This window comes from Mastomys coucha, unplaced genomic scaffold (genome assembly GCF_008632895.1).
Source record: "Mastomys coucha isolate ucsf_1 unplaced genomic scaffold, UCSF_Mcou_1 pScaffold1, whole genome shotgun sequence".
Taxonomy (NCBI): domain Eukaryota; kingdom Metazoa; phylum Chordata; class Mammalia; order Rodentia; family Muridae; genus Mastomys; species Mastomys coucha.
Genome location: NW_022196891.1, coordinates 62,937,841 through 62,963,795, shown reverse-complemented (window position 1 = coordinate 62,963,795; position 25,955 = coordinate 62,937,841). Strand labels below are relative to the sequence as shown.

Genomic DNA, 25,955 nt, shown 5'->3' with positions numbered 1-25,955 from the left:
TTTCAAAGGTCCTGTGGCATGTCCAGATGTCTGATTCCATTGGCACTGTCTGGAGATCTCCAGATTTGCACTAATTCTTTTTATCCAAGTTATGAAGCAGAAACTAAACTTTTGATGTCTACAACTTAAGAGGTGATATTTCAGGGCGTAAGCTCCACAGCCAATCCCACAACACCCAGAGGAAGCTCCACTCCCAGGTGAGGTGAGCAGGAACCAACATCTGTCCCAACACTGGGAGTAACTGGGACCAGCGGGACCAGGCACACAGGAACTCCGCCAGCCCAGTGACTCCATGTGTCCGGGAGCCCTCTAGAAAGCTGGTGGGCTGATGAGAACTCCATTGCTTGTAGGAAGGAGTTGCAGGTCTGTAGCCTCATTATAATTTATCTTCAGTTATCTTTAGCTCCCTCAAGACCCGTTCCTTTCCCCTGCTTTGCATGTGACCTAACATCCTGGTGATTAGCAGGTGAAATCTTTAATACGTTCATAGTAATAAACCACTAACTTCCACCAACAAAATGGTTAAGAATACGGTCAGGCTGGGCAGGGGTATCACACGTGGCTGATTCCAGTGCTCTGGAGGCAGAGGAAGGCCAGTCTCTGAGTTTGAAGCCAGCCTGTTCTACAGAGTGTGTATCGAGATATGGAAACTATAGCCAAAGAGTGCTTGTGGTCTCCTGTCCTAGCCTGGCTCCCTTTCCAGCATGCCAGGTAGCCAGGCTCTGTGGCTAACCGTGTGACTCACAGGAGCCTGTCTCACCTCATCTGTGAAACCTAGTTGTATTATTAAGAGAAAAGATACACAGCCTTGCCTTTATGTCTGGGAAAGAAAGATGAGTACTATTATATATCAAATGTTTCTTACATGCGTACAAACTTAGAGCATGTAAAAAGATAACCACATCTTTTACTATTACCATTACACAATTACGATGTCTACTTAAAGGGTTTATTTCTACAGATGCGAGGTGCCTGCAGGGTGCTACCATGGCTCTGGAAGCTGGCACAGCAAGCTGTATCCTGCTGCTTCAGACCTTAACAGAGATTTGATATTTGCAATATTGTGTTACCTCCAAGCCATTGTGCACACTGTGGTTGATCCCTGGAACCCATGAAAAGGTGGAAGGACAGAACCAATTCCACTAATGTTTCCTCTGACCTCCTTGGCATGCAAGTGCATGTGTGCATGCTGTGTGTGTGTGTGTGTGTGTGTGTGTGTGTGTGTGTGAGAGAGAGAGAGAGAGAGAGAGAGAGAGAGAGAGAGAGATATGGTAAATTTAAAAATATTTAAATAAGCATTTTTAGACCAATACATTCACTAGAAAACAGTCAGTTGCAATACAAGATGTCACATTACCTTGCTATTAGTATTTCCTGTACTGAGGCGGGAGAATGGGGCTGACTGAGGAGCTGGAAAAACCTCCTGTACTGGCTGGTTTTGTGTGCCAACTTGACACAGGCTGGAGTTATCACAGAGAAGGGAATTTCAGTTGGGGAAGTGCCTCCATGAGATCCAGCATTTTCTCAGTTAGTGATCAAAGGGGTAGGGCCCCTTGTGGGTGGTGCCATTTCTGGGCTGGAAGTCTTGGGTTCTATAAGAGAGCAGGCTGAGCAAGCCAGGGGAAGAAAACCAGTAAAGAACATCTCTCCATGGCCTCTGCATCACCTCCTGCTTCCTGACCTGCTTGAGTTCCAGTCCTGACTTCCTCTGGTGATCAATGGCAATGTGGAAGTAAGCTAAATAAACCCTTTCCTCCCCAACTTGCTTCTTGGTCATGATGTTTGTGCAGGAATAGAAACCCTGACTAAGACACCTCCTAAGTGAGGTGTTTAGTGATTACTAAAACCAGCTCTCCTGCCACTACTGCAAAAGCCAGAACGCCCGAACATGATCTGTGTTCATCATGTTACGCAAACACACACTCCTGGGTAGAGTTAACATGCTAATGAAAGGTACAGCGAATGAAGTTGTATGCAGAACTGCATGTAACCAAGATATTGGGAAAGCCCACACCAGGTGACGTCAAAAAACCCCCGATCCTTCCTGTCCAGATGCCCTTTGGGCCTACTGAACGTTTTCTTGCTCCAGTCCAGTGCTCCCCCTGTGGAGATGACCGATCGTTTAATGAGCTCTGTTTCTGCTGGGGCTGCAGGTCACTGCTCCATCCCTTGTTCAGGACAGCAGAACCCCTCCAGCCCCTCGTATCGACATGACTGGATTTTGCACGGGCCGAGCCCCACAGATCAAGCAAACAGCCAGTGAAGCTAGAGGCAGCTGTGCAGAGTTAAAAGCAAGCCAGGTATTGACCCTCACTGACTTCCTGGAAAGGAATCCAGGCGTGTGTTACTAGGTTTGGTCCAGAAGGGTCTGTGGGAACTTGGGCATGCTGGCAGGGCAGAGAGGACAATAACAGATCATGGAAAGACAGTGGTTCTTACTGCAATCTTTGTTCTCATTCACAGTTGTTAGAAAGGATTGTCCAGAATGTTAACTCTCATCAGGAACTTGTTCTTTTGAACATCCTGAAGGGTTACCTTGCCTGATACAACTTTGTCCCATGATGGAAGACTCAAGACTATCTTAATCCATTGATCTCCTGTTAAGTCGGAGGCTGAGTACCACCATTCCTGAGAGAAGGGAAGAGAACAAAGGTGTCGTCAGAGCACTCAGCCTGCGGAAGACTAACCTGATTCCAGGAATGGTAGCGGGTCCTAGAGCTTGTTTTGTTTTGGGATAGGGTCTCACTCTGCAGCTCCGGCTGGGCTAACCTTGAAGTTAGGCTGATTCTCCTGCCTCTGTGTCTGGAGAGCTACAAGTACAGGCTTTATACTGCCATACATGACTCTGGCTCCTTTGAGCTTTTAAAAACAGGGGGGATCTACAGACAAAATTGAATTTTTTTCTTTATTCTTTTTCTTTGTTTCCCTTTCCTTCCTTCTTTCTTTCTTCCTTCCTTCCTTCTTCCCTCCCTCCCTTCCTTCCTCCCTTTCTTTCTTCTTTTCTTCATCCCTTTCTTTCTTCCTTCCTTTCTTTCATTTTATGAATTGGTTCCACGAAACCAAAGCTGACCTTAAATTCTCTGTGTAGCTGAGGATGACCTTGAACTCCTGATCCTCCTGGCTCCACCTCCCAAGTATTGGGATAACAGGCAACAAAAGACAGAAATGATTTTTGTTTTCCAAATTAGGACTCAGACACATCTTCAAATGAGCATACATAGCTGCCCATCCACTCTCTCATTTCACAGTGCTGCTCTGCTGGCTGCAGAGCCTGCAGCTCACCTTTGAAGCATTCACGTGTGGAAAGAGACACAGGGTGGGAACACATGGAACACAGATGGAGAGTGGAAGGGACAAGAGAGATGGGGAGACTTGCTAAGGGGGCTGAAATGAGGGGGTTATCCGAAAACAAAACACAAAACAAAATCAAAAGAACAAAACTGAAAGCTAAGAAGAAACTCATAAACCCGAGTTACGGATACAGACCCCATTTTGGTGCATCTAGTATGATTACCGTGGCTGGGTTGTGTGTACATTCCCCTACCATCCACATCTTGGACCCCAGCCCCTAAGGTGATAGTATTGGAAGTCAGGGCTTTGGGACTTATGTCCTAATACATAGCATGACAGAACAACTTTTCCCCCTCCATTCTTTGGACAGGCCAAAAGGAGAGAGAATATGAACGACAGGGAAAATCAAGAGAACACTGGAAAGAAAGGAGAGTCTCACTCCAGCAGCTCTCAAGCAGCGGACAGAGGCCCCCTTTTAGAGGTTGAGTGACTGTTTTACAAGGGTCACCTAAGGCCATCTGTGTAAACACAGATATTTACATTATGATTCACAACAGAAGCAAAATTACAGTTATGAAGTAGCGACAGAAATGATTTTATGGTTGGGGTCACTATAACATGAGTTATAGTGTTAAAGGGTCACAGCGTTAGGTAAGGTTTGGAACTGTTGTTCTAGAGTCTGGCTGACGTTAAGAATGGCCACTCAGTTAACAGAATGAGCTGTGAAGATGTCTACAGAAAGATAAGTTTCCTTCTTCTTAGAGGTATCTTAAATATGAATACTGAAATCGTAACATTCCATGCTGAAGATCCCCGGAGTGACTTTGAATATGGCTGTGCTCCTTCCCTAGCTGTGAAGTTGCAGTTTTCTGGAAGCCTCAGCAAAAGACTATAAACTTCATTTGCAGTTAGAGAGAGAGAGAGAGAGAGAGAGAGGGAGAGAGAGAGAGAGAGAGAGAGAGAGAGAGATTCTTAAATTTCCTTGCATAGTCCTGGTGACGGATGGTGTCATACAATCCAATACATCTCCAGGAACCACCTCTTGACAATGCAGTTTCAAAAGCTACCAGGCAGTATGGAAAGCTCCCAGGAAGTTGTGTGTGGAAGTTAGTCATTTTCCTAAGCACTGTTAACACCTGTGCTTAAATCTATGTTTAAGTCTTTCTCTCTGCCTCTCTCTTTTGAGACAAGGTTTCTCTGTGTAACCCTGGCTGTCCTGAAACTAACTCCGTAGTAGACCAGGCTGGCCTTGAACTCAGAGACCCGCAAGCCTCTGCCTCTGGAATGCTGGGATTAAAGACGTGTGCCACCACCGCCCGGCTGAGCATCAAAGTCTTTTCAGCGGCTATATAAGAATCCTAGCTTCATTTGAGTGGAGGTCTCTGAAGGGAATCTGTGTCTCTGGCTCCTGCTCCTTCTGCCACTAATGGGGGCACAGCCAGAGGTACGGTCAATGAGGAACTCATCCTCATCTCCATCAGATATTGAATTCTAGCACCATGGTCTTAGACTCGCCAGCCTGCAAAACTGTGAACTATAAACTTCTCATGAGTGACACAGGCTGAGGTATTTTGAGATGGCAGCGCAAGTGAACTAAGACAATGACCTCTGATGCCTCCTAAAACCCCACCAACAAGTGGGAAGGGCTAGCATTCCTCCCCCCCCCCACACACACACTGTAGCCTGCTGGCTAAGGCTACGTACCTTGCTCATCCTCAGCCAACATTTCTCCAGCAAATTCCCCTGTATCTCAGAAAGCTCCAAGGCTGTGTTTAGGAAGAAGTCACAACTGTGCCCGTCTCCCATGAGTATGCAGACGTAGGCCATCAGATGGTAGAGCCTCGGGTAGAAGACGGGGCCGGTGGTGTTTTGAGCCACAAGGGTCTCTAAGGCCTAGGGAAAACAAACGACAAGTAAAACTTGAGGCTGGAGGTAGAGATGGCTCTGATGGTTCAGCTCCTAGAGCCAACATTTTAAAAAGCATGGCAAGCGGCTGGAGAGGTGGCTCAGTGGGTAAGAGCACTGACTGCTCTTCCAGAGGGTCGTGAGTAAATCACAGCAACCACATGGGGATTCGCGACCATCTGTAATGGAATCTGACGCCCTCTTCTGGTGTGTCTGAAGGGAGTGATGTACTCACATACATAAAATAAATAAATAAATCTTTAAAAAAAAAAAAAAAAAAAGCATGGTAAGAGCCGGGCGTGGTGGCTCCGGCCTTTAATCCCAGTATTTGAGAGGTAGAGTCAAGAGGGTCTCTGTGAGTTCTAGGTCAGCCTGGTTTACAGAGCAAGTTCCAGGATAACCAGGATTACATAGAGAGTCCTGTCTCAAATATACATATTAATATGTATATATATACATATATATACATATATATACATAATATATATGGCCCGGCTTGGTGTCACAAGCTTATAAACCTAGCTTATTACTGAGGTCTATCCCCATTGCTTCCTCAGTAGCCACACACCACTGGAGACACCTCATACTGTATCTGTGGTTTTGCTGGGCTCATGGGAATATTTCCTTGGTTTGTGGGAAGGAACTACAAAACAGTTCATAAAATACTGAAGACTCACCAACAACTTTTGACCTTAGACATTGGCATGCCCTACAGATATGTAGTATCCCCAGGTGTGAGAGCTTAGGAGTCAATGTGATCACATGAAGTCATGTGAAGAGATGTGGGGGGAATACAGTTGAGAAGACTGTTGGTCCTAAAATGGATCCTGAAGTAAAATCATTTCAAGAAAGTGGATACCAAGGATCTCAGGTGGAGAACTTTGTTGTGAATGTGCCCTTAACTCAAGCTCAGATAAAAGAACTTAAATTGGGCCTGTGAGATGGCTCAGGAGGTGAAAGGCCCTCTTAAGAATGACCTCCCAGGCAGTGGTGGCGCACACCTTTAGTCCCAGCACTTGGGAGGCAGAGGCAGGTGGATTTCTGAGTTCAAGGTCAGCCTGGTCTACAGAGTGAGTTCCAGGACAGCCAGGACTATACAGAGAAACCCTGTCTCAAAAAACAAAACAAAAGAAAAATAAATAAATAAAAAATAAAAGAATGACCTCAGAGGACTGGAGAGATGGCTCAGCAGTTAAGAGCACTGATTTCTCTCCCAAAGGTCTTGAGTTTGGGAGCTGGTGAGATGGCTCACTGGGTAAGAGCACTGATTGGTCTTTCGAAGGTCATGAGTTCAAATCCCAACAACCACATGGTGGCTCACAACCACCCGTAATGAGATCTGATGACCTCTTCTGGTGCATCTGAAGATAGCTACAGTGTACTTATAATAAATAAATAATAAATAAATCTTTAAAAAAGAAAAACCCGAAGAACAATGGCTGAGGGAAAGAGCAACAACGATTTCTCTTCCAGAAGTCCCGAGTTCAATTCCCAGCAACCACATGGTGACTCACAGCCATCTGTAATGGGATCTGATGCTCTCTTTTGGTGTGTACTTATATGCATTAAACCAAAGGTCTTGAGTTCAATTCCCAGCAACCACATGGTGATTCACAACTATCTATAATAGGATCCGATGCCCTCTTCTGGTGTGTCTGAAGACAGATACAGTGTACTTATATAAATAAAATAAATAAATCTTTAAAAAAATTATAAAAAATAAAGAATGATCTCCGATAGTGTCCTATCGTCTCCACAGACACTTTGTAACATGAACAAACTCTCTCACTCTCTCTCTCTTTCTCTTTCTCTCTCACATACACATACACACAATTAATAAATGTAAATTCTTAAATAAAAGAATTATAGGCAGAGAGCACAACTGGATTAAGCATCATTCTCACACAAAGGGCTGTATCAAAATCTTGAAATTGGAGGATCGTGATCTCTGTAGACAAGGAAGGAATCACATGTAAACGTCTTTTTAAAAAAAATTACTGCATAAAACAGTGTAACCATGGGAAGTCATTGAGAGCTCAACATGACAGCAGATCTCAGCAAACGGAGACTCGTGGACACAGGCAGGAAACTTGAGCACTAGGGTCCCCCCAGTGTGTAAAAAAGTATAATCTCTAAATAATACAGTTACAAACTGTGACCCTCCTACAACTGAGGGCTGATTCTTCAGACCCCGCCTGCCACAGATAACCACGCCTCTCTGCCCACCTTCTGCTAATTGCCACGCCTCTCTCCAACTTCCAGTAACGCCGAAGTCCCGCCTCCAGAGACTGAAGGAGAAGTTGCTGATTGGGCCAAGTTGCTGACGAACTTGGTGGGGGGAGGGGTTTTGCCTTACCTATTCTACCTTTTGGCTTGTAACAAAGAGAATTGAATGAAAGATGGCAGACTGAAACACAACCATGTGTTTGTCTAATTTTTACAAATCCTTCTCGCGGTTCTGGTACCCCAAAATTATTTTTCAGGACCTTGACCCCATTCCAGAAAACCCATTCGTACATGTGGCCGCTGGGCGGCTACAACAAACCATTTGTGTTTTTTTTCTTTTTAATTAAAAGTTTTTAGTGTGTGTGTGTTTGAGTGTGTGGTCACACGCACTACAACATACGTGTGGAGGTCAAAGAACGACTTTCAGGGGTTGGTTTTCTACTTCTGCTACGTAGGTCTCATGGATCAAATGCTGCTCCTCAGGCTTGGCAGCAAGCTCCGTTACCTGATAAGCCATCTCTCCTGCCCTTTTTTCTAACTTTTTAGGAGGGTTGTCTTTAAAATAAAGCTTTTAGCAGACTTATGTGCAAATTCTGTAATGAGAAGACAATTAGTCTGGAGGGTGGACAGAAATCCACTGGAGGAGGGATTGTGCTGCAGGCCAGGCAGCAGGCCTCACCTTGAGTAACTCCACCCCACTGTCCTGAGCGTTCTCGGCCTGCTCTTCTATTTGCTTCTGAAGGTGGAGGACTTGCCCTTCCATGTACCTAGATATTCCTTCATAGTAAAGAACTGTCGGAGTTCGTCGTGACACTAGATTTTTAGCTTTCTTGGAAAACGTGTAAAAGTTGTCCCATTCCTGAAGTCTGGCATACCTGTGGCACGAGGGAAGACAATTTAAAATCAGTGTGGCTCTCTGGATGGGTTGGTTTCCTGACACATCTCAGTGGCTGGCAACTTTCAGTACCCTGAACCTCTACCTGCCTCTTGTCTGAAACATCGGGATGTGAGGTAACATGGATCTGGGAAAGGATGGAACCCTATGACTCAGGAGGGACAGAGAACCCGTAGGAGCACACATGGCGTCTTGGGCACTGTCCATAATGCTCCTTGGGACTCTAGGAAGTGAGACAGGTCACACAGTTCAGGCTTGAAGAAGCTGTCCCAGTTGCAAAGAGAGGAGGGCCAGCAGTGCTCAGTGCGGCCTGCAGACAAGCCAGTGTCATCTGGGTCCTTTTTAATTGTAGGCACCATCAGCTTATTACAAAAGGGAAGTATAGAAATGGTTTACATGATGAAAGAGTTCAGAATGTCAATGAAATGGCCAGCTTCATGTGACACAGTTTCAACCGTGATTTTAGTTCACAGACTTCAAGAATGTCACCATCTCTAAATAAGAAGTAATTAATCCTTGTTATCTAAAACTACTTTGGTGCCTCTGTGTTCTGGGAGAAGAACTTTATCCCCAGCTTTCATGCTGACAGCTTGAATTTCCCCACACTCTCCTTTTTGCGACTGATCCCACAACACTGTTGCTTGCAATACTTTTCCTGGAGACTTTCTGGACGCATAACCCCCCACTTTTGGGTGCCCCACAGTTTCAGTGAGCCCCCTTTCAAGCAGTAGTCTGTCAAAGAGCAGAAGAGCCTTTCTAAAAGCTTGTCCAGCCATGACTTGCACCTCCCCTGCTCTGGACTCTGCACTCAGATGGCCATCACTGCCAAGAGAGGCCTTCGAGCCAGCTTGGGACAGGAGAAAAGCTGGGTTCTCTTTTTAACTGAAGATTTCCAGGTGTAACCCAGATTACCTAGTCAGTCAGGCTCTGGGAGTGAGGGCCAGGCTAACAAGCCTTCTTGGCCACTAAGTATGAGATGTAATGGTCTAGGACACAGCTAGGATGTCCAAACTAGGACAGAGAGCAGTGAAGAATTAGCACAACTGTTAGACTTCAGAGCCTTGGAAAATTAGTTTATGTGGCTATACCAATTTGATATGGAGCCTTAACTGGTAAAGTGTTTTTTTGGATGTTAAATTCTCGAGTAATTTTATTTTGTGTTTAAGGCAGAGTCTCAGGTAGTCTGGGATGACGACTTAACTCCTGACCCTCCTACCAGTGCCTCCCAAGTGCTGGGCTCGTCAGTGGGAACCACTATGCCCGGATTTGAGGATTTTTTTTTCTTTTTTTTTTTAAATCAAAAGGCATTTCACATCAATTTGGCGTTGGTCTAATTTGTAGTCTTCAATCTCATCACACAGCTTTTGTCATGTCGCATTAGACAACCTGGCCGTGTACAATGTGAGGTGGCAGATGAGACAGGGGTCTCGCTCGGTCTGGGAGATAACAGGGAATCTGGTGGTTTCCTCATTTACCTTGAAGCGGGCTGTACTATGTGTACATCTCACTCCTTGAAAGTACCGTCCCAGCTACAGGCTTACTAAGCTTAAAACCGCGTTTCTTCCTCTGGCCCGAGTGTTCTGTGTGAGAGGCTCCAGTGGGGCAGAGGTCAGGGCTGTTTCCCTGCTCTTCTGGATTCTCCAATAACGAGTGCCTTAGTCAGTTGGTGATTTGGGAGAGACCAAGACAAGCACAGCTATGCCTCCTTCATTGTAAGAACCAGTAAAGCTGATTTGTAACATGGCTTTGAGCTGCTCCGCCATGGGGGCCGACAGAGGCCTGCCTGGATGGGGAAAACCCAGGGCTTCTAGAACTTCCCACTGCAGGGTGGGTAGGTCTAATGTTAGAGCTTAGTGTTAGTCCCTGCAGAGGTCTTGTAGCTCAGATCCTCCAAGGTCATTAACCTCAAAACAGATGTTTTTCTATCTGTTTAGAATTGGGTAGGTGTGTGTGTGGGCAAGGGGTACTATTTCTTCAGTGCCCAAACTACAGCACTCCACAGAGATAGGTATAGCTGCCCCTCAATGGCCCCTCAGTGCCGGGATGCCCCTATCCAAGAGATACTCAGATTTGCAGGTGCTCGAAGCTCTAATGTAAAGTGGTACAGCATTTGCAGACAGTATCTCAGGCATCTTCCTGATCTCGGGCGTTACTGATGATGTCACCATCTACAATGTCGCCCTATGCAATCTGCTGTTACACTTACTGTTTAAGGACCAAGGACTAGGAAGCAGTCTCCACAAGTTCACACAGTTGCAACTCTTTCCCCATGCCTCATAGCTTCTCTCTTAGGTTCGCTGATTCCACGGATACAAAAGCCCTGGCCATCAGGTCACCTATGTTGTAAGCTTGGTATTATTGGGACATTGAGACAGAACTACTTTTCTGTCCTTGGCTGAGGGCTTCTAGAGGATCCCTCAGGAGGCTTTCTCTATAAATATTCTCTGGCACCTTTAAGCTGTGTCAGATGTAAATGATAAATATATGTTCCTTCTTTTAAAGAATGTAACTGAACTCTTCTTCGGGATCTAACTTTCTCACTTTAGACTCTAGATGGTATGCAGCACATCGTTACCAGACAGCTATGCAGGAGTAAAATCCCAGGAGGAGTCCACTCTGGAACCTGAGGATTCTGTTGTCTTCGTTATGCTGTATGAATTCCAAACATTCTTCAAATGTTCTGTAAAAGAAGCCTAGAAAGGAGAGAAACAGAGCGATTTGGCGGTAGCGTGGTATGGGGTTGGGGTAGGGGTAGGGTCTTTCGGGCCTTTAGCTCCCAATGGAATTTCCCACTGCACAGTATATCTGGTTGCTTTAGATATTCAAAGGGTCCCGTGGGTTGCAACAATCACATTGCTTCATTGGCCCGTGTTTCCAGAATCTTAGCTATACCTTGGACTCTTATGGACACAAAGAGACCAAATGTCATCAGAGTTAATCCAACCTTTCCCAGCTCAACTACAACAAGTCCTGGTAGTCCAAGAACCCTCAGTTTTTCACCCCTAGCTCCCGTGTTGGTAACAGTGTATGTCTCTCCTTTGTTAATCATGAGTGGGGAAAGAACCTCTGGTTGGTCCCTCTGATTTAACATGACAGCCACCTACTCATTACTACTTAAAGGCTGTCAGGGAAGAGCTTGTTTTCCATGTCACTGTGAATGAGGAGTCTTAAAAAAAAAAAAAAAAAAAAAATTGTCTGCAAACGCTGATTGGCTGACTAGAACTTTAGTAATGTGGGGAAGCAAGGAGGCTGCAGGTCCCGAGCTTGAATGTAATTTATCTTGGATTATCTTTAGCTCCCTAAAGAGCCAGCTATTCCTTGCTCACTTCTGTGACTGACACATGAAAACTTTTTAGGATATTTTTAAATTAGCAGACCTCTAGTGTACTGACTGGTTTTGTGCGTCAACTTGACACAGGCTGGAGTTATCACAGAGAAGGGAGCTTCAGTTGGGGAAGTGCCTCCATGAGATCCAGCTGTAAGGCATTTTCTCAATAGGTGATCAAGGTTGGGAGGGCCCCTTGTGGGTGGTGCCATCCCTGGGCTGGAAGTCTTGGGTTCTATAAGAGAGCAGGCTGAGCAAGCCAGGGGAAGCAAGCCAGTAAGGAACATTCCTCCATGGCCTCTGCATCAGCTCCTGCCTCCTGACCTGCTTGAGTTCCAGTCCTGACCTCCTTTGGTGATGAACGGCAGTGTGGAAGTGTAAGCTGAATAAATCCTTTTCTTCCCAACTTGTTTCTTGGTTATGATGTTTGTGCAGGAATAGAAATCCTGACTAAGACACTTAGCTTCTACCAACCTGACCTAAAGGCTGAGTGAGTCAGCAGGCATCTGCAGCCTGTAGTCGAGGTCTGTCCACTTTGCCATAAGTTCTCTCTGATATTCCCCCTTATATGTTTGAAAAGCACTTTGATTTATGACTTTCTTTGTAATATTATTCTGAAAGGGTTCAAGGAGCTGGTTCTGTGCTGGGGGCATGAAATTGTGCTCCTGGACCATTATCATTCACGTTTGGCTCCAGAATAGACACTCTCTTACCCTCTGTGAGCAATTAACTCTCATTCTCAATGGGCCAGCTCTTGTAGGTTTGTAAAAACTTCAACACAGCAACACACATTGTCATTGGTAATGTTCATGTCAGGGAATCATGTAAACAAGGTACAGAGGAAGATCTCATAAAGCTTTAGGTAAATTTATAGTTTTGTGTTGGACCGTGTGCCGGTTAGTTTTCTGTCAACTTGATATAAGCTAGTGCCATCTAGGAAGAGGGAACTTCAGTTGAGAATATACTTCCATCTGGTTAGCCTATAGGAAGTGATGTGGGTGGGCCCACCCACTGGACACAGTGCCACCCCTGGGTAGGTGGTCCTGTGTTGTGGCTGAGCCAGCCACAAGAGCAAGCCAGTAAGCAGCACTCCTCCACAGTTTATGTTTCAGTTAGTGTCTTCAGGTTCGTGTCCTAAGCTCCTGTCCTGACTGTAGCCTGCAAGGTGAATGACGTCCTTTCCTCTCCAGGTTGCTATTGGCCATCATGTTTTATCATAGCAACAAAGACCAAAAAAAAAAAAAAAAAAAGGACAGACCAGAGAAATGGCTATGAAGCCTGTAGGTCCTATGTTGGACATGGTTATCAACATGAAGTTTCTAAGTATAGTCTGTAAAAATTAAGTAATCCCAGTAAAAGGCACGTTGTAAAGCAATGCCAGTGACTACCACTCATTCAGAAATGGATCTGACAGCTCAGACCTACAAGGTTCCTCCAGATTTCATTATTCTTTGTCACTGCTCCCTCCTCAGCCCTGAAACAAGATCTCACTATGTAGCCCTGGCTGTCCTGGAACTTACTATGTAGATGAGGATGGTCTTGAATTCATAGAGCTCTGCCTGCCTCTACCTTCCAAGTGCTGGGATTAAAGGAGCCCACCCACACACCCTTGCATTCATTTCTTTCTTACAATTTTGGGAATTGCTAACCAGCTCCTTGAGTCACATCACTAGGCTCTCTGCATCCCTGACCACCAACTGCATCTTTCTGCATCCCTTAACACTAACTAGTCCAAAGTCCAAGCCCCGAGAGCTGTCTCATCACTCCAGTGTGGAGATCCACCCTGATTTCTTTTATTTCCCCAAGCTAGAATAGATTCCATGCTCACCAGAATAAAGCATGATGTCCAAGCACACATAATAGAAAAACGCCTTGCTGAAGATGTGCTCTTCTGTAACGGAAAGGTCCCACAACCATCCCAGCACCTGGATCAAATGTTTATATCTGTGGAACACAAGTGGTGATATTAAAAGGTGTAAGAGGAAGGGATGGAGTTAGTTCTGGTCTCGTTAGTCTTGGACATGAGTAGTTCAGAAACAAATACAACTCTTAGAATAGGCTTCTTTTTTGTTGTTGTTGTTGGGTTTTTTGTTTTGTTTTGTTTTGTTTTGTGTTTTTGTTTTTTGAGACAGGGTTTCTCTGTGTAGCCCTGGCTGTCCTGGACCTCACTCTAGATCAGGCTGGCCTCAAACTCAGAAATCTGCCTGCCTCTGCCTCCCGAGTGCTGGGATTAAAGGCATGCACCCCAAATTTCTTCAAAGATAGACTATGACCAGGAAGTGTAAACACCACCATCCCTCCCCTCCCCGCTTTTGGGCAGAGTGCTCTGTCACAGCTAAGGAAGGGAAGAAGAATCCGAACTTTGGAAAATGCTTTAGGACAAATACCTGGTTTTCAAGAAAAGAGGTTTACTCAGTCTGCAGAGAACCATCTGGTATTTGTTGGGATTCCGAAGAAGTGACCACATCCTGTGGGCCCGGGAGCCTGGGAAGAAAGCAATCATGTTGTGTTTGTGGGCGGGTATTACATGTAACTTTATGCTTTTTCTCGCCTAGCTGGCCCTTACCTAACTCAATGGCCAAGTCCAGATGACCCGTTAGGAACTTGATATGGCCCAGGGTGTCGGCTGTATACGCTATGATTTCAATGGTCTCGCCTTTCAGGGGGAGGTTCAAGAGCTGCTCCATGACCAGGATTTCATATTTGAACCATACGCCCTGGTATCCAGCCAGATGGTGGTACAGGGAAAAGTCCAGAAAAGCCTTGATGATCTACAAAGGCAGCAAGAGAGAGTGGAGGAGGGAGACTGAGGAAGAACCCCCAACGTGAAGGACTCAGAGCCTACCAGGAAACTTCGTTTATTAACTTCGTTTATTAAACTGGGAGCGATGCCATGGACTTAGGAGGAGAAATCAAACCAGGTGTCTGCCACCACTTACTGGGTCTTCTAGGATAAGCTCCAGGGCCCCTCTGGTGTACAGTCTTTAAATGAAATACAAGCATTTTAATTTGTGTGAAAGATATAAATAATAGTTTACATATGGGAAGAAATGGCTACTTAGTACAAGATGGGGTGGGTGCAATCAGGTCTACTTGGTAGGTTCTTAGGTTAAGGCGGAATATTTGAAAGAGAATTATCCTTTCTTATGCACTACTTTTGTAATGTAGAAAAAAAAGGAAAGCTGGTTTGGATAAAAGTAAGGACTAATTTAAAACATAATTGGAGACTTAAGAGAAGTTACTTACTATTTAAGCAAATCTTTTGGGGTTTTTCTGTTTTTTGTTTTTTTGTTTTGTTTTGTTTTGTTTTTGTTTTTTTTGAGACAGGGTTTCTCTGTGTAGCCCTGGCAGTCCTGGAACTCACTCTGTAGACCAGGCTGGCCTTGAACTCAGAAATCCACCTGACTCTGCCTCCCAAGTGCTGGGATTAAAGGCGTGAGCCACCACTGCCCGGCTTTAAGCAAATCTTTAAAATGAAAAAGTTGCCCCTGAATATAAGTGTTTAGAGAAGATCAAGGAGAAAAGAATTATTTCTGAAGAATCAATCTACACACTCACTCACACACGCACACTCACACACACGTACACGCACACACACACACACATACATAAGCACTCACTCATATATACATGCATATGTAATACATGCACAATATGTATAAACTATTTTGGAAAATACAGATAGGAGAACAGACTGATGATAGATTCTCTAATGGTCCAAGTATTTTATGTTGGGGTGACTGTACAGGGGAAGCTCTACAAATTCTGTCAAAGGCAAGTCCCCGGGTACTTATTAAATCCTAAAGTTCTACTTAGCAAATTCCTTTTCCTGGTGTGAACACACAAAATGCGGACCACAACAGGTGGCCATACATGGTGGTGGCTGAACGAAAACTCTGCAGCTGTAATAATCCTGCAATAGCCTCTGACCTCTTCTTTTTTTTTTTTTTTTTTTTTTTTTTTTGTTGTTTTGAGACAAAACAACAGCCCTGGCTGTCCTGGAACTCACTCTGTAGCCCAGGATGGCCTCAAACTCTGAAATCCGCCTGCCTCTGCTTCCCAAGTGCTGGGATTAAAGGTGTGCACCACCACCGCCCGCAGTCTCTGACTTCTTGTACATGGACCAAGAGAAGCAGAATCCGACTGTCTCATCGTATGGGGCAAATAGAAAGCTCAGAGGTTGTGTGGCTTGCTGGAGGTTGCACTGAGGAGGGCTGAGGTCTAGAAGCCACTCTCTGGATTCTCATCTGGTCCTTTTGTTACCTTCAACTGTCCCTGGCTGGATCCCGTCTTTGGAAACAGGCCTATCCTTTTAGCTTCTTCACCTCCCACTCTCCTACATACGACTGAGCTTTGCAGAAGCATCAGTTGTGATACTGCACCTCAGTGAAGATGGGGTAAGCATTTAGTTATCAGGGCAGGCCTGGTGGCACACGTAATTCCAGCACTTAAGAGCCTGACCTAGGAGGATTACTGGGCTACAGAGTGAGGCCTGTCTCCAACAAACAAACAAACAAACAAACAAACAAGCAAACATGAATCTTCCTCAAATAAAATAAGGCATGCAAACACAGTGAACCTATAAAGAAAAAAATGAAGATATTTACACAAATTTAATATAATGCCACACTTCTCTGTGTTTTGCTGTTGTTTGGGGACTTGTAAGATTTTTAATGAAGATGTTAATTATGTTAGTAGGTACTTATTAGTGTTGCTTTTAAGAATTTTAAGGTTCTTTTTCTCACTTTGAGTCCTATAATATCAATTGCTACCCACAAAAGCAAAAGCTGTTTGAATCTTTAATGATTCTAACAGTGGGGTTATCTGGGGCCAAAAACATTTATTAGCTACTGGCAAAATCATCAGTCAGAGAGGCTTCCGTTACAGCGCTTGATGTTTCAGTTCCCATTGGCTTTGGCTAGGGTGGCAGTTGCTGTTTCTCTGAACGAGATCCAGCCCATGTAAAGGAGAGCAAATGTCTTACCTGGAAGTCATTTTGAGTTTCCAGCGAGGTGTTCATTTCCATCATCGCTGCCAGGCGACCATAATACTTGTAGTGGAAAAAGAAGTTCAAGCTGTAGATCTTCCACAGCAAAGAGAAGCAGGAAGCTTGCAGGTAGAGCTGGGCCAGTTTCTTCCTGCCACAGGGAAAGCAGATGGCCATAGAAAGTTCCATCACCTTCCAGGCTCATGTAATCAGGCCCCCTTGTGTCCTCCTGTTGTTCTTCCCAGAGCCCTTACCTGAACTAGGGGCTTGACCCATGACTGTCAAGCATGGCCATTCTTATGAAGCACTTAACTATGTTACATTGAATTAATTGCTTAACCTGTCTGAACTTCACCTTCTGTGTAAAATGAAATTAAATCATCCCTTCCCTTCCTGCAGACTCAAATGTGATGAATGGTCCCTGTGATGGTTTGCATATGCTCGGCCCAGGGAGTGGCACTATTAGAAGGTGTGGCCCTGTTGGGGTGGGTGTAGCCTTGTTGGAGTAGATGTGTCACTGTGGGTGAGGGCTTTAATACCCTCATCCTAGCTGCCTCCGAGCCAGTATTCTGTTAGCAGCCTTCAGATGAAGATGTAAAACTCAAGCTCCTCCTGAATCATGCCTGCCTGGATGCTGCCATGTTCCCACCTTGATGATAATGAATGAACCTCTGAACCTGTAAGCCAGCCTCAATTAAATGCTTGTCTTTATAAGAGTTGCCTTGGTCATGGTGTCTGTTCACAGCACTAAAATTTTAACTAAGACAGAAGTTGGTACCAGGAGTGGGGTATTGCTGTGATAGGTCTGACCATGCTTTTGTTTGGAAGAATGTAGATTTTGGGGACTTTGGATTTGGAAAGCAATGGAATGCTTTAAATAGGGCTTAACAGGCTATCCTAGCAGGAATATGGAAGACTTTGTTACTGAGAGTAAATTGAACTGTGCTGACCTGGCCCAGGAAGCTTCAGAGGAGAATAATTTCAGTATGTGGCATAGACTGTTTTTGTGGTATTTTGGTGAAGAACATGGCTACTTTTTGCCCTTGTCTGAAGAGTATGCCTGAGGCTAAGGTGAAGAGACTTAGATTAAATTGCATTGGCAGAGGAAGTCTCAGAAATGCCCATCATAGACTTTGTTCTATGGTTAAGTCTCATGAAGAGCATTTTAAACAAGTGTAGCAGCTGGAGCCTAGAAGACAAGCTGTGTGCTACAAAGGCAGAACTGTAGAAGTGACCCAAGCCCTTAAAGGACTCCAGAAGATAGTGAGTGGATCCCAGACATTGGATGGTTAGAGTTTGATTTTGCTTTTGATTATGACTGTGCCCTGATATTTTTCCCTCTTGAAGTAAGAAAGTATTTTAGTGGAGCCCACATTTAAAGGATTTTGAATTTCAAAAGAGATTGGATATTTTAAAGGGATTGAAATTTTAATATATAAGAATTTGTAAAGATTGTGTGACTTTTAAAGTTATTTAGAACTTGGGGATGAATAAGAAAGTAAGGTTGAGGCTTAATAGTGATGTGTTTTTGTGCCAAGTTGACAAGGGGTCAACTGTACTGGCTGGTTTTGTGTGTCAACTTGACACAAGTTGGAGTTATCACAGAGAAAGGAGCTTCAGTTGAGGAAATGCCTCCATGAAATCCAGCTGTAAGGCATTTTTCAGTTGGTGATCAAGGGTGGTGATCGAAGCTGAGCAAGCCAGGGGAAGCAAGCCAGTAAGCAGCATCCCTCCATGACCTCTGCATCAGCTCCTGCCTGCAAGTTCCTGCCCTGTGTGAGTTCCTGTCCTGATTTCCTTTGGTAATGAAGGGCAGTGTGGAAGTATAAGCTGAATAAAGGTGTAAGCTGAATAAACCCTTTCCTCCCCAACTTGCTTCTTGGTCATGATGTTTTGTGCAGGAATACAAACCCTGACTAAGACAGTGCCCCATGTACCTTTAGCTGGTTTCACTTAATCAACGATGCCTGACAAGGGCAAGTATTTTATCTAAACTAAACTATGTTATGGGGTGGTCATATGGCTCTGCTGTTAAGAGCACTTGTTACAGAAGACCCAAGTTCAATTCCCAGCACCCATATGATGGCTCACAACCAACTTAAATACAGTTTCAGGGGTTCTGACATCCCAGTGGGTACCAGACATGCACACGGTTCACATGTGTAGGTAAAAAACAAACATTTGTATTCATAAAATTAAGTAAAAGAAAAAACCTATGGTCTCCATTTTACAAGTAGGAAACTGTGCTCCATAAAAACAAAGCGGGTTCCTTCCAAATACTCACGGGCTGCCTTTGTGCCTCTGTCTCCCAAGTGCTGACATTACTGACTCATGCTACCAGCTCCACTACTATTTTCTTTCGAAATATTCATTTTATTTACTTATTTATTTTGTGTGATTCACAAACAGGAGTGTTGCTCACACCTTATGCATATGCATAAGAGTATATCAGAGCCCTCAGAACCGAAGTTACAAGCATTTTGGGGGATGCACGATCTAGTGGTTTGAAGGAGAATGCCCCTCCTAGGCTCTGCCGTCTAAATACTTGGTCCCCTGTTGGTGGCACTGGTGGGGGAGGCTCAGAGGTGTGGCCTTACTGGAGAAAGTATGTTGCTGGGAGTTGGCTTTGGTGCCATATTGAGTCTGCTCTTTCTGCTTCCATGAAGGATATGGTTCAAAATGGGAGCTCTCAGGTGGCCCTGTCACCCTGGCTCATGCTTACTGCCGTGCTCCCCTATACATGGCTTATTATGTGTGTGCTGGGAACCAAACTCTGATCTTTAAGATTGTTCAGTAAGTATCCTTAACTGCTGAGACATTGTTAAGGGACAGCTGACTCTGTTTCTCTTTTTAATTGAACAGTAACTTTCATCATGTCCTTAGCTGGAGGTCAACTTTTATTTGTTCTTCCTCAATAATCTTGTGAATTACATGTTGTAAATTGTTTCCATTGTTCCAAGAATGTTTCCTGGTATGTTAACTGTCTGTCCATAAACCTATATAACACGTATCTTTCCCATGATCATAAAAATAACTTCAAAATTCCACTTTGTAATCACTTGTTATACACGGGTCCCCTGGCTTCTGGTCTAGGCGGATTCATTCTCCCACCAAGGGAGACTGTAAGTTTGGCCTGGCTGTAAATAAGATTTTTACCTTGCAATATCCCAGTCTTAGCTCCTGGTTTTCAACACCATAACAACATCTTTCCAGCCCCTCAATCATTGTTTTTTTTATAGGTCACTTATAGACCAAATCATAGCTACATTTTAAACTGATGACTACCCATCCCTAATGTAACCCTTATCAAATTCATAGATGAATAGACAAATTTGTCCTTTGGCAGATGCTCTCGAGGCCTGCTAGTTTTCTTTGAGGTAAGAATAATATTTAGTGTTATCTTAGTAATGCATGGGAGGGGGCTTGCAGCTGAGGCTCTTAGGAACATAGCGCCAGTTCTGATATCTGACTCTGGATCCACAGGAGAATCACTGTAAGAGTAAGAAAGAGAATTGGTGCTCACTCTGTGAAGGAATCCCATGTTTCATCATCTGAACTTCTTTGACGAAAGCTACTTATGAGGCCCTTAACTATGTCTGCCTCTACCCCTGCCGACAAATGGAGTTTTTGAGCTACTGGAGCACCAGGCTGTGAGGACAGACATGTGCTGTGTGGAAGTCTTTGTTGTCTGGGAACAGGAGCCAGGTGCTCAGCTTTCCCTAGCTCCTTCCCTTACCCTGGCAGCGAGCCCTCCTGGGTATGCTGGCTCATGAAGTGGGAGAGTCTGTTTTTCTCAACGTGCATTTGGAAAGTCAGGGTGAGTAGATTGCTGGGGAAGATTTTGTTGAGGAGCTTCAGCGCCTTCCTCAGCATTTTCTTGGCGAGCACCATCTGCCCCATATTAAAACAGACCTAAGGGAGATGAGGTGGGAGAAGGAAAAGCGGTGCTTTACTTGGTGGGTTCCAACAGTAAGTCTCGGGAGAATACTTATCTAGAAAGCTCATCTGTGTCCCAGGAATAAAGTTCTCGTGTGCTTTGACATACTCTTCAAAATAAATTGCTTATCAGGTGCCCATCTAAGGAAGGCTGAAGAGTAGGGCTGGGCACTGAGCGTCCTACAAGGGGATATTGAGTCATCCCTGTTCACGGTTACAAAGACATCTCATAAAGATGCCAACCTAGGTCGGTGGGCAGGATCTTGCTGCTGATGGGTTATAGTGAGAAAGTATTGAGTCCGGTAGCTTGGGTTTGAGAATCTTGGACAGGAATCTGGCAGTGGAGGAGCAGCAGATAGAATATATAAAGACGGCTTCTACTCCTTCTGGTGATCCCAGGGCAAAATGCTAACTTTATGCCTTCAATGGTTTCTTACCTCACCTTTGAGACTATAAAAGGTAGCATATTCAAAGTTCTGATTCCAAGAATTTTCATTTGTCAGAGATTTCAGCAGCCTTTCCCCCTCTCCCAAATATATGTAAGCCTGCAACCAATCAGCCAAGAAAACAGAGAGGTAGTGAGTTATAACACAGAGGGTCTCTTGCCCCAGAGACTCCTGAAGCAAGGGAGGCAGGACCCACCCACGTCCCATGTCATCCCTAACATGATCTCATTGACTATAATGCATCTCCCAACTAAAGAGAGGCAGGCTGGGAGGGTACCTCAGCTTCATGTCTACCTCTGTCTGCTAGATGGAGCAATCACTTCTTTTTGTTTCATTATACGCATGTCATTAGTTCAGTTCTAGGGGCATGATGCATGGAGACTTATGGGTTTTCTAGAGAAGTGTTAACTGGTGCTCTTGGTGGTCTCAAGCCTGTCTATGTGAAGGTTTAGCCAAACTGCATGGAGACAAAAGTATGTGAGCCTCTGAGGGCTACGGGGCTGAAATCAAACTCATGTCAGCTAGGAAGTCTAGAGATATTCTGTGCTCTAAAGTACTGTTGGACAGCAGGGTTAAACCTCAGAAGGACAATGATGAAAATGAAGGATTTATACTAAGAGCAAATCCAAAGCATTTGCATATAAATCCACTTTCCTCTCTCCCATCCAGGTAGACAATTTCAAACATGGCAATATATCATTAATAAATGAAAGGTTTGCCTTGTAGCCTAGGCTGGCCTTGAACTTGGTATATAGCTTAGGCTGACTTCAAGCTTGTGATTATCTTGCCTCAGCTTTCCAAATGTACCACCACGCCTGGTTTGATTGTAGAACTTTAATTAAGCAATTCTTAATTACAATTTTTTTCAAGACAGGGTCTTGTGCATCCTAGGTGGCTATAAACTTGCCATATAGCTGAACCTGGCCTTGGCTAGATCCTGATGTTCTGCCTCCCTCCCAAGTGCTGGCGTCACAGGCACATATTACCATGCCAGGCACGATGTATTATGATTGTGGTGGTTTGAATAGAAAGGGCTCCCAGAGGCTCATAGATTTGAATGCTTGGTCAATTGGGAGTGGCACTGTTAGGTAGTGTGGCCATGCCTGAGTAGGTGAGTAGGTGTGGCCTTATTGGAGGAGGTGTGTAACTGGTGGTGGGCTTTGGAGTTTCAGAAGCTTAAGACAAGCCCAGTGGCTCACTCTTCTTGCTGCCTGTGGATCTGGATATAGAAATCTCTGCTTCTCCTTGGGTCTGCCTGTGTACCAAGGTGCTTCTTATCATAGTAACAATGGACTAACTCTCTGATAAGCAAATCCTGGTAGAATGCTTTCCTTTATAGGAGTTGCTGTGGTCATGGTGTCCCTTCACAGCAATACAACAATGACCGTGACAGTGACGGTACTTGAAATTGCTCTAACCCTCTTGTCTCAATCTGAGGTCATTTCCCTTATCAGCAATGTGATTGTCTAAGGAAGGGGATGCTGGGAGAGATCAACAGAAAGAAATGCAAAAGCACACAGGAGCTGGATCTGGCTGTGTGCCTGAGTCTTAGGGGTGGAGGAGGAGCAGGAGGAGGCGTGGAACAACAGCTTACGTTATAGTTGTCTCCCAGGATGAGATAGGCAGATGCAAGTTCTAGGAAGTAGTACAAGGCTTTGTTGTTTTCTTCTAAGGCTAGGAAATGTTGGGCCAGAGGCAAGATGACAATCTGGAGCAGCTCCTCACACTGGCAGGATTCCAGAGGGATGATGTCATCCGGAGATGACCTCATCTTTAGGATAACATTGTCAAAGAACTGCAGGATTTTTTCCCTTATTTCTGTGATGCTGTTTAAATATAGGATGGAATAAGCAGGAGATGAAGAAACTACAGACAAGGCACAGATTTTGAGACACAATCATCTTTGAAGACTAACAAAATCCAATGTCGCTCTCACAGGTCAGATGCACCATGAAGCCCCTGCCATTTCTCCTCTGTATCTAAGAGACCCAAAGGGTTGGTTGACCCAGTGGGAGTGAACCCAAGGGTGATTTTATAACAATTGCTTCTGTTCTATCTAAAAACTAGCATGTGCAAGACCAGGAGTTGTGGCGAATGCCAATAATCCCAGCACTTGGGAGGCCAAGACAGTGGAGCAAGGCCAGCCTGGTCTACAGAGCAAGTTCTAGGACAGCCAAGGCTATACAGAGTAAGTCTGTTCCAGGGAGAAAAGCAAACCAAAAACCAAATACAACAATGACAACAATGGCAACCACTTGTGCCCATACCTGAGATTCTCGGGTAATTTGTATTTCCTAGGGAGCTGTGATTTAGAAAAGATGACTTCCTCTTCATCAGCTAGAAAATGATTGAACAAATGAGACATTTGCCATCCATCGAAGGCTCTTACTCCCTTTACCCAGTTAGGGGCCATATTCCCCACCCCCCATCCTCCCCGGGGGTTGGGGTAGCCCTCCTTAGAAGAAGCCGTGTGGTTCTTTTCTCAGGTAGAAGCAGATCATAAGTGATGGATGACCCTTGTGAAGGAGACGGCTTTCTGCCCTGTGCTTTCCTTAGACAGGAAAGCAGCCAGCTCCGAATGACCAAAGGAAAGCAAAACACCAGCCTGGAGGAGCCTGCGCCTGGAGGAGCCTGCGCCTGGAGGAGCCTGCGCCTGGAGGAGCCTGCGCCTGCGGCTGTCCGCAAGGCCGCCTGTCAAGGTTTTCAGTGGACTATCATTAGGAAAGCAGGAAAATAAATTCCCATTCCACTGTATTGACCATGCTCATTTGCTATAGTTGATAACTTTATCCTGACCCATCTAACACACAGTAATTAAAACTATAGCTTAACCACCATAAGGAGGGAACATTAACGTGCAGTGAAGAAATAGAAATGTAAATGCATGCACCCATGTGCACAGACATATGCAGGTGCCTTTGTTTTGAGATGCGGTCTCATGTTGCCCAGACTGTCCTCAAACTCAATATATAGCCAAGGATAACCTTAGATTTCTAATTTTCCTGCCTTCACCTCCCAAGAATTAGGATTGCAGGAGTTCAGGGGCCAAGATTCGAACTCAGGGCTTAGTACATGCTAGCTAAGTACTGACTCTGCATACGTAGTCTAGGAAAACCCTGGTATTCTAATCAAGTACTCCAAAGGCTAACTTTAGGAGTCCTAAATTAGACATCTTATCTAAGGAGACTTCAGTAGGTGTCCTTTGTTAGAGTTGCTTTGGTCATGGCGTCTGTTCACAGCAGTAGAATCCAAACTAAGACAGCGCTTTACGGACTGCTGAGGGACAAAAGTCAACGACAGACTCACCTAAGTGGGAAAGCTTGTGAACGACAACATAAACCTGCCAAACAAGATGAGCCACTGGTGCAAGAAATGCACAAATGTGAGGTAACCACACACTTTCTGGTTAGATTTAAACCCACTGCATAAGAGGAATGTCTACCCAGTGCTGTAAACCTAGTCAAAGCTTATGGCCGGGAAGGTGATGGGAAGGTGATGCAGGTAAGGATAACTATTACTGTTGCTCTGCTAAAGTGACATGGTGTCAAGATGCCTTCTAAATATTTGTTTATACCCATAGGTCAATGTTGCTCTCAGCCTTGGCCGAGGAAGCTTCTGTTTTCAGTGGGTGATGCTTAATGTAGACACCGAAAGCTGGGTAAAGTACTGGCAATACATGACTATGGAGTGCTCAGCCCTAAACAGGACATCTGCTCTGACTCCTTCAAGGCTTGAGGGACATCATGGAAGACATCCCACATGCCACATGTGTGTGTGTGGTTTTGTGTGTCAACTTGACACAAGTTAGAGTCATCAGAGAGGAAGGAGTCCCAGGTGAGGAAAAATGCCTCCATGAGATCCAGCTGTCAGGCATTTTCTCAATTAGTGATCAGTGCGGGAGGGCCCAGCCCTTAGTGAGTGGTACCACCCCTGGGCTGGTGGTCCCAGGTTCTTTAAGAAAGCAAGCTGAGCAAGCTATGGGAAGCCAGTCAGGAAGCCACTTCCCACCATGGCCTCTGCATCAGCTCCTGTGTCCAGGTTCCTGCTCTGTTTGAGGTCCTGTCCTGATTTCCTTTGGTGATGAACAGAAATGTGGAAATACACTCTGAATAAACCCCTTTCTTCCCAATTTGCTTTTTCGTTATGGTGTTTTATCACAGCAATAGAAACCCTAAGACACCACCTGTCTGGATTCTATCCTTTGCTGTGAGACATTTTGATTTAAGCTCAGTTGCACTTAACTTGCTAGAGCTCTGTATGGAAGTCAGGATGGACTCAGATACCCCGGGTGCATTGCCAGCCCTTCCCTTGACCATTGGACCTATGACACTGCTTGTATCCCAAACCCTGAGGGACTTGAAGCCATTAAGGTCCAGAGCCCGTCCATATAGACCTCAGTCGCCCAAGGTTTCCCAGCAGGAATTGGGACTTGTTAGAAGGGAAGTTAAGTTTTACTTTTGAATCCTTGGGACTTCACCATCCTCTTGACGGTGTCTATATCCAAGGTGTTGAGTCGAATGTCCACTATGAAGTGGTGGTAGGGAATGAAGTCCGTGTTTCTGCAGTGGTTGCACCGATGGGCACTTTCTTCCAAAAAGCGGGCACATTTCAAATGCAAGACTTTCTTATGGTCCTTGAGCCACAGCTCATAGGCTGTCTTCTGCATTATGGGTCTGCAGAACCGAAGGATGCAGCATTCAATCACCTCGCCTTCCTTTTCACGGAGCTCCTCCTCTTCGCCGTGAACTACAAGGAACAAGAAGGACTTTTTCAGTCAGACAGTGGGCAACAAACCAGCTGTTCCTTTCTAGTACACATCAGTTCTTAATTTCCTTTTTTTCCCCCCAAGATTTATTTATTTATTTATTTCACATACGTGAGTACACTGTTGCTGTCTTCAGACACACCAGAAGAGGGCATCAGATCCCATTACAGATGGTTGTG

At 44.9% G+C, this 25,955-nt stretch overlaps 1 protein-coding gene and 1 pseudogene across 6 annotated transcripts in view; both read right to left on the bottom strand.

The window, feature by feature from the left end:
- Window positions 1–2,429: 2,429 nt before the first annotated feature.
- Adcy10 (adenylate cyclase 10) overlaps window positions 2,430–25,955 on the bottom strand; it is an 82,902-nt gene continuing 59,376 nt past the window's right edge. For all 6 annotated transcript variants that reach the window (XM_031388028.1, XM_031388037.1, XM_031388003.1 and 3 more), the window contains 13 exons: window positions 25,467–25,757; window positions 23,279–23,348; window positions 22,606–22,837; window positions 21,003–21,110; window positions 20,366–20,541; window positions 16,627–16,780; window positions 14,209–14,413; window positions 14,030–14,126; window positions 13,471–13,586; window positions 10,893–11,010; window positions 8,102–8,297; window positions 4,996–5,184; window positions 2,430–2,628 (listed from right to left, as the gene is read on the bottom strand). In XM_031388028.1, the coding sequence (XP_031243888.1) occupies window positions 2,467–2,628; window positions 4,996–5,184; window positions 8,102–8,297; window positions 10,893–11,010; window positions 13,471–13,586; window positions 14,030–14,126; window positions 14,209–14,413; window positions 16,627–16,780; window positions 20,366–20,541; window positions 21,003–21,110; window positions 22,606–22,837; window positions 23,279–23,348; window positions 25,467–25,757 (2,114 nt within the window). In that variant the 3' untranslated portion in view covers window positions 2,430–2,466. The remainder of the gene's footprint in view (window positions 2,629–4,995; window positions 5,185–8,101; window positions 8,298–10,892; window positions 11,011–13,470; window positions 13,587–14,029; window positions 14,127–14,208; window positions 14,414–16,626; window positions 16,781–20,365; window positions 20,542–21,002; window positions 21,111–22,605; window positions 22,838–23,278; window positions 23,349–25,466; window positions 25,758–25,955) is intronic.
- On the bottom strand, window positions 8,827–9,093 carry LOC116102859 (annotated as a pseudogene).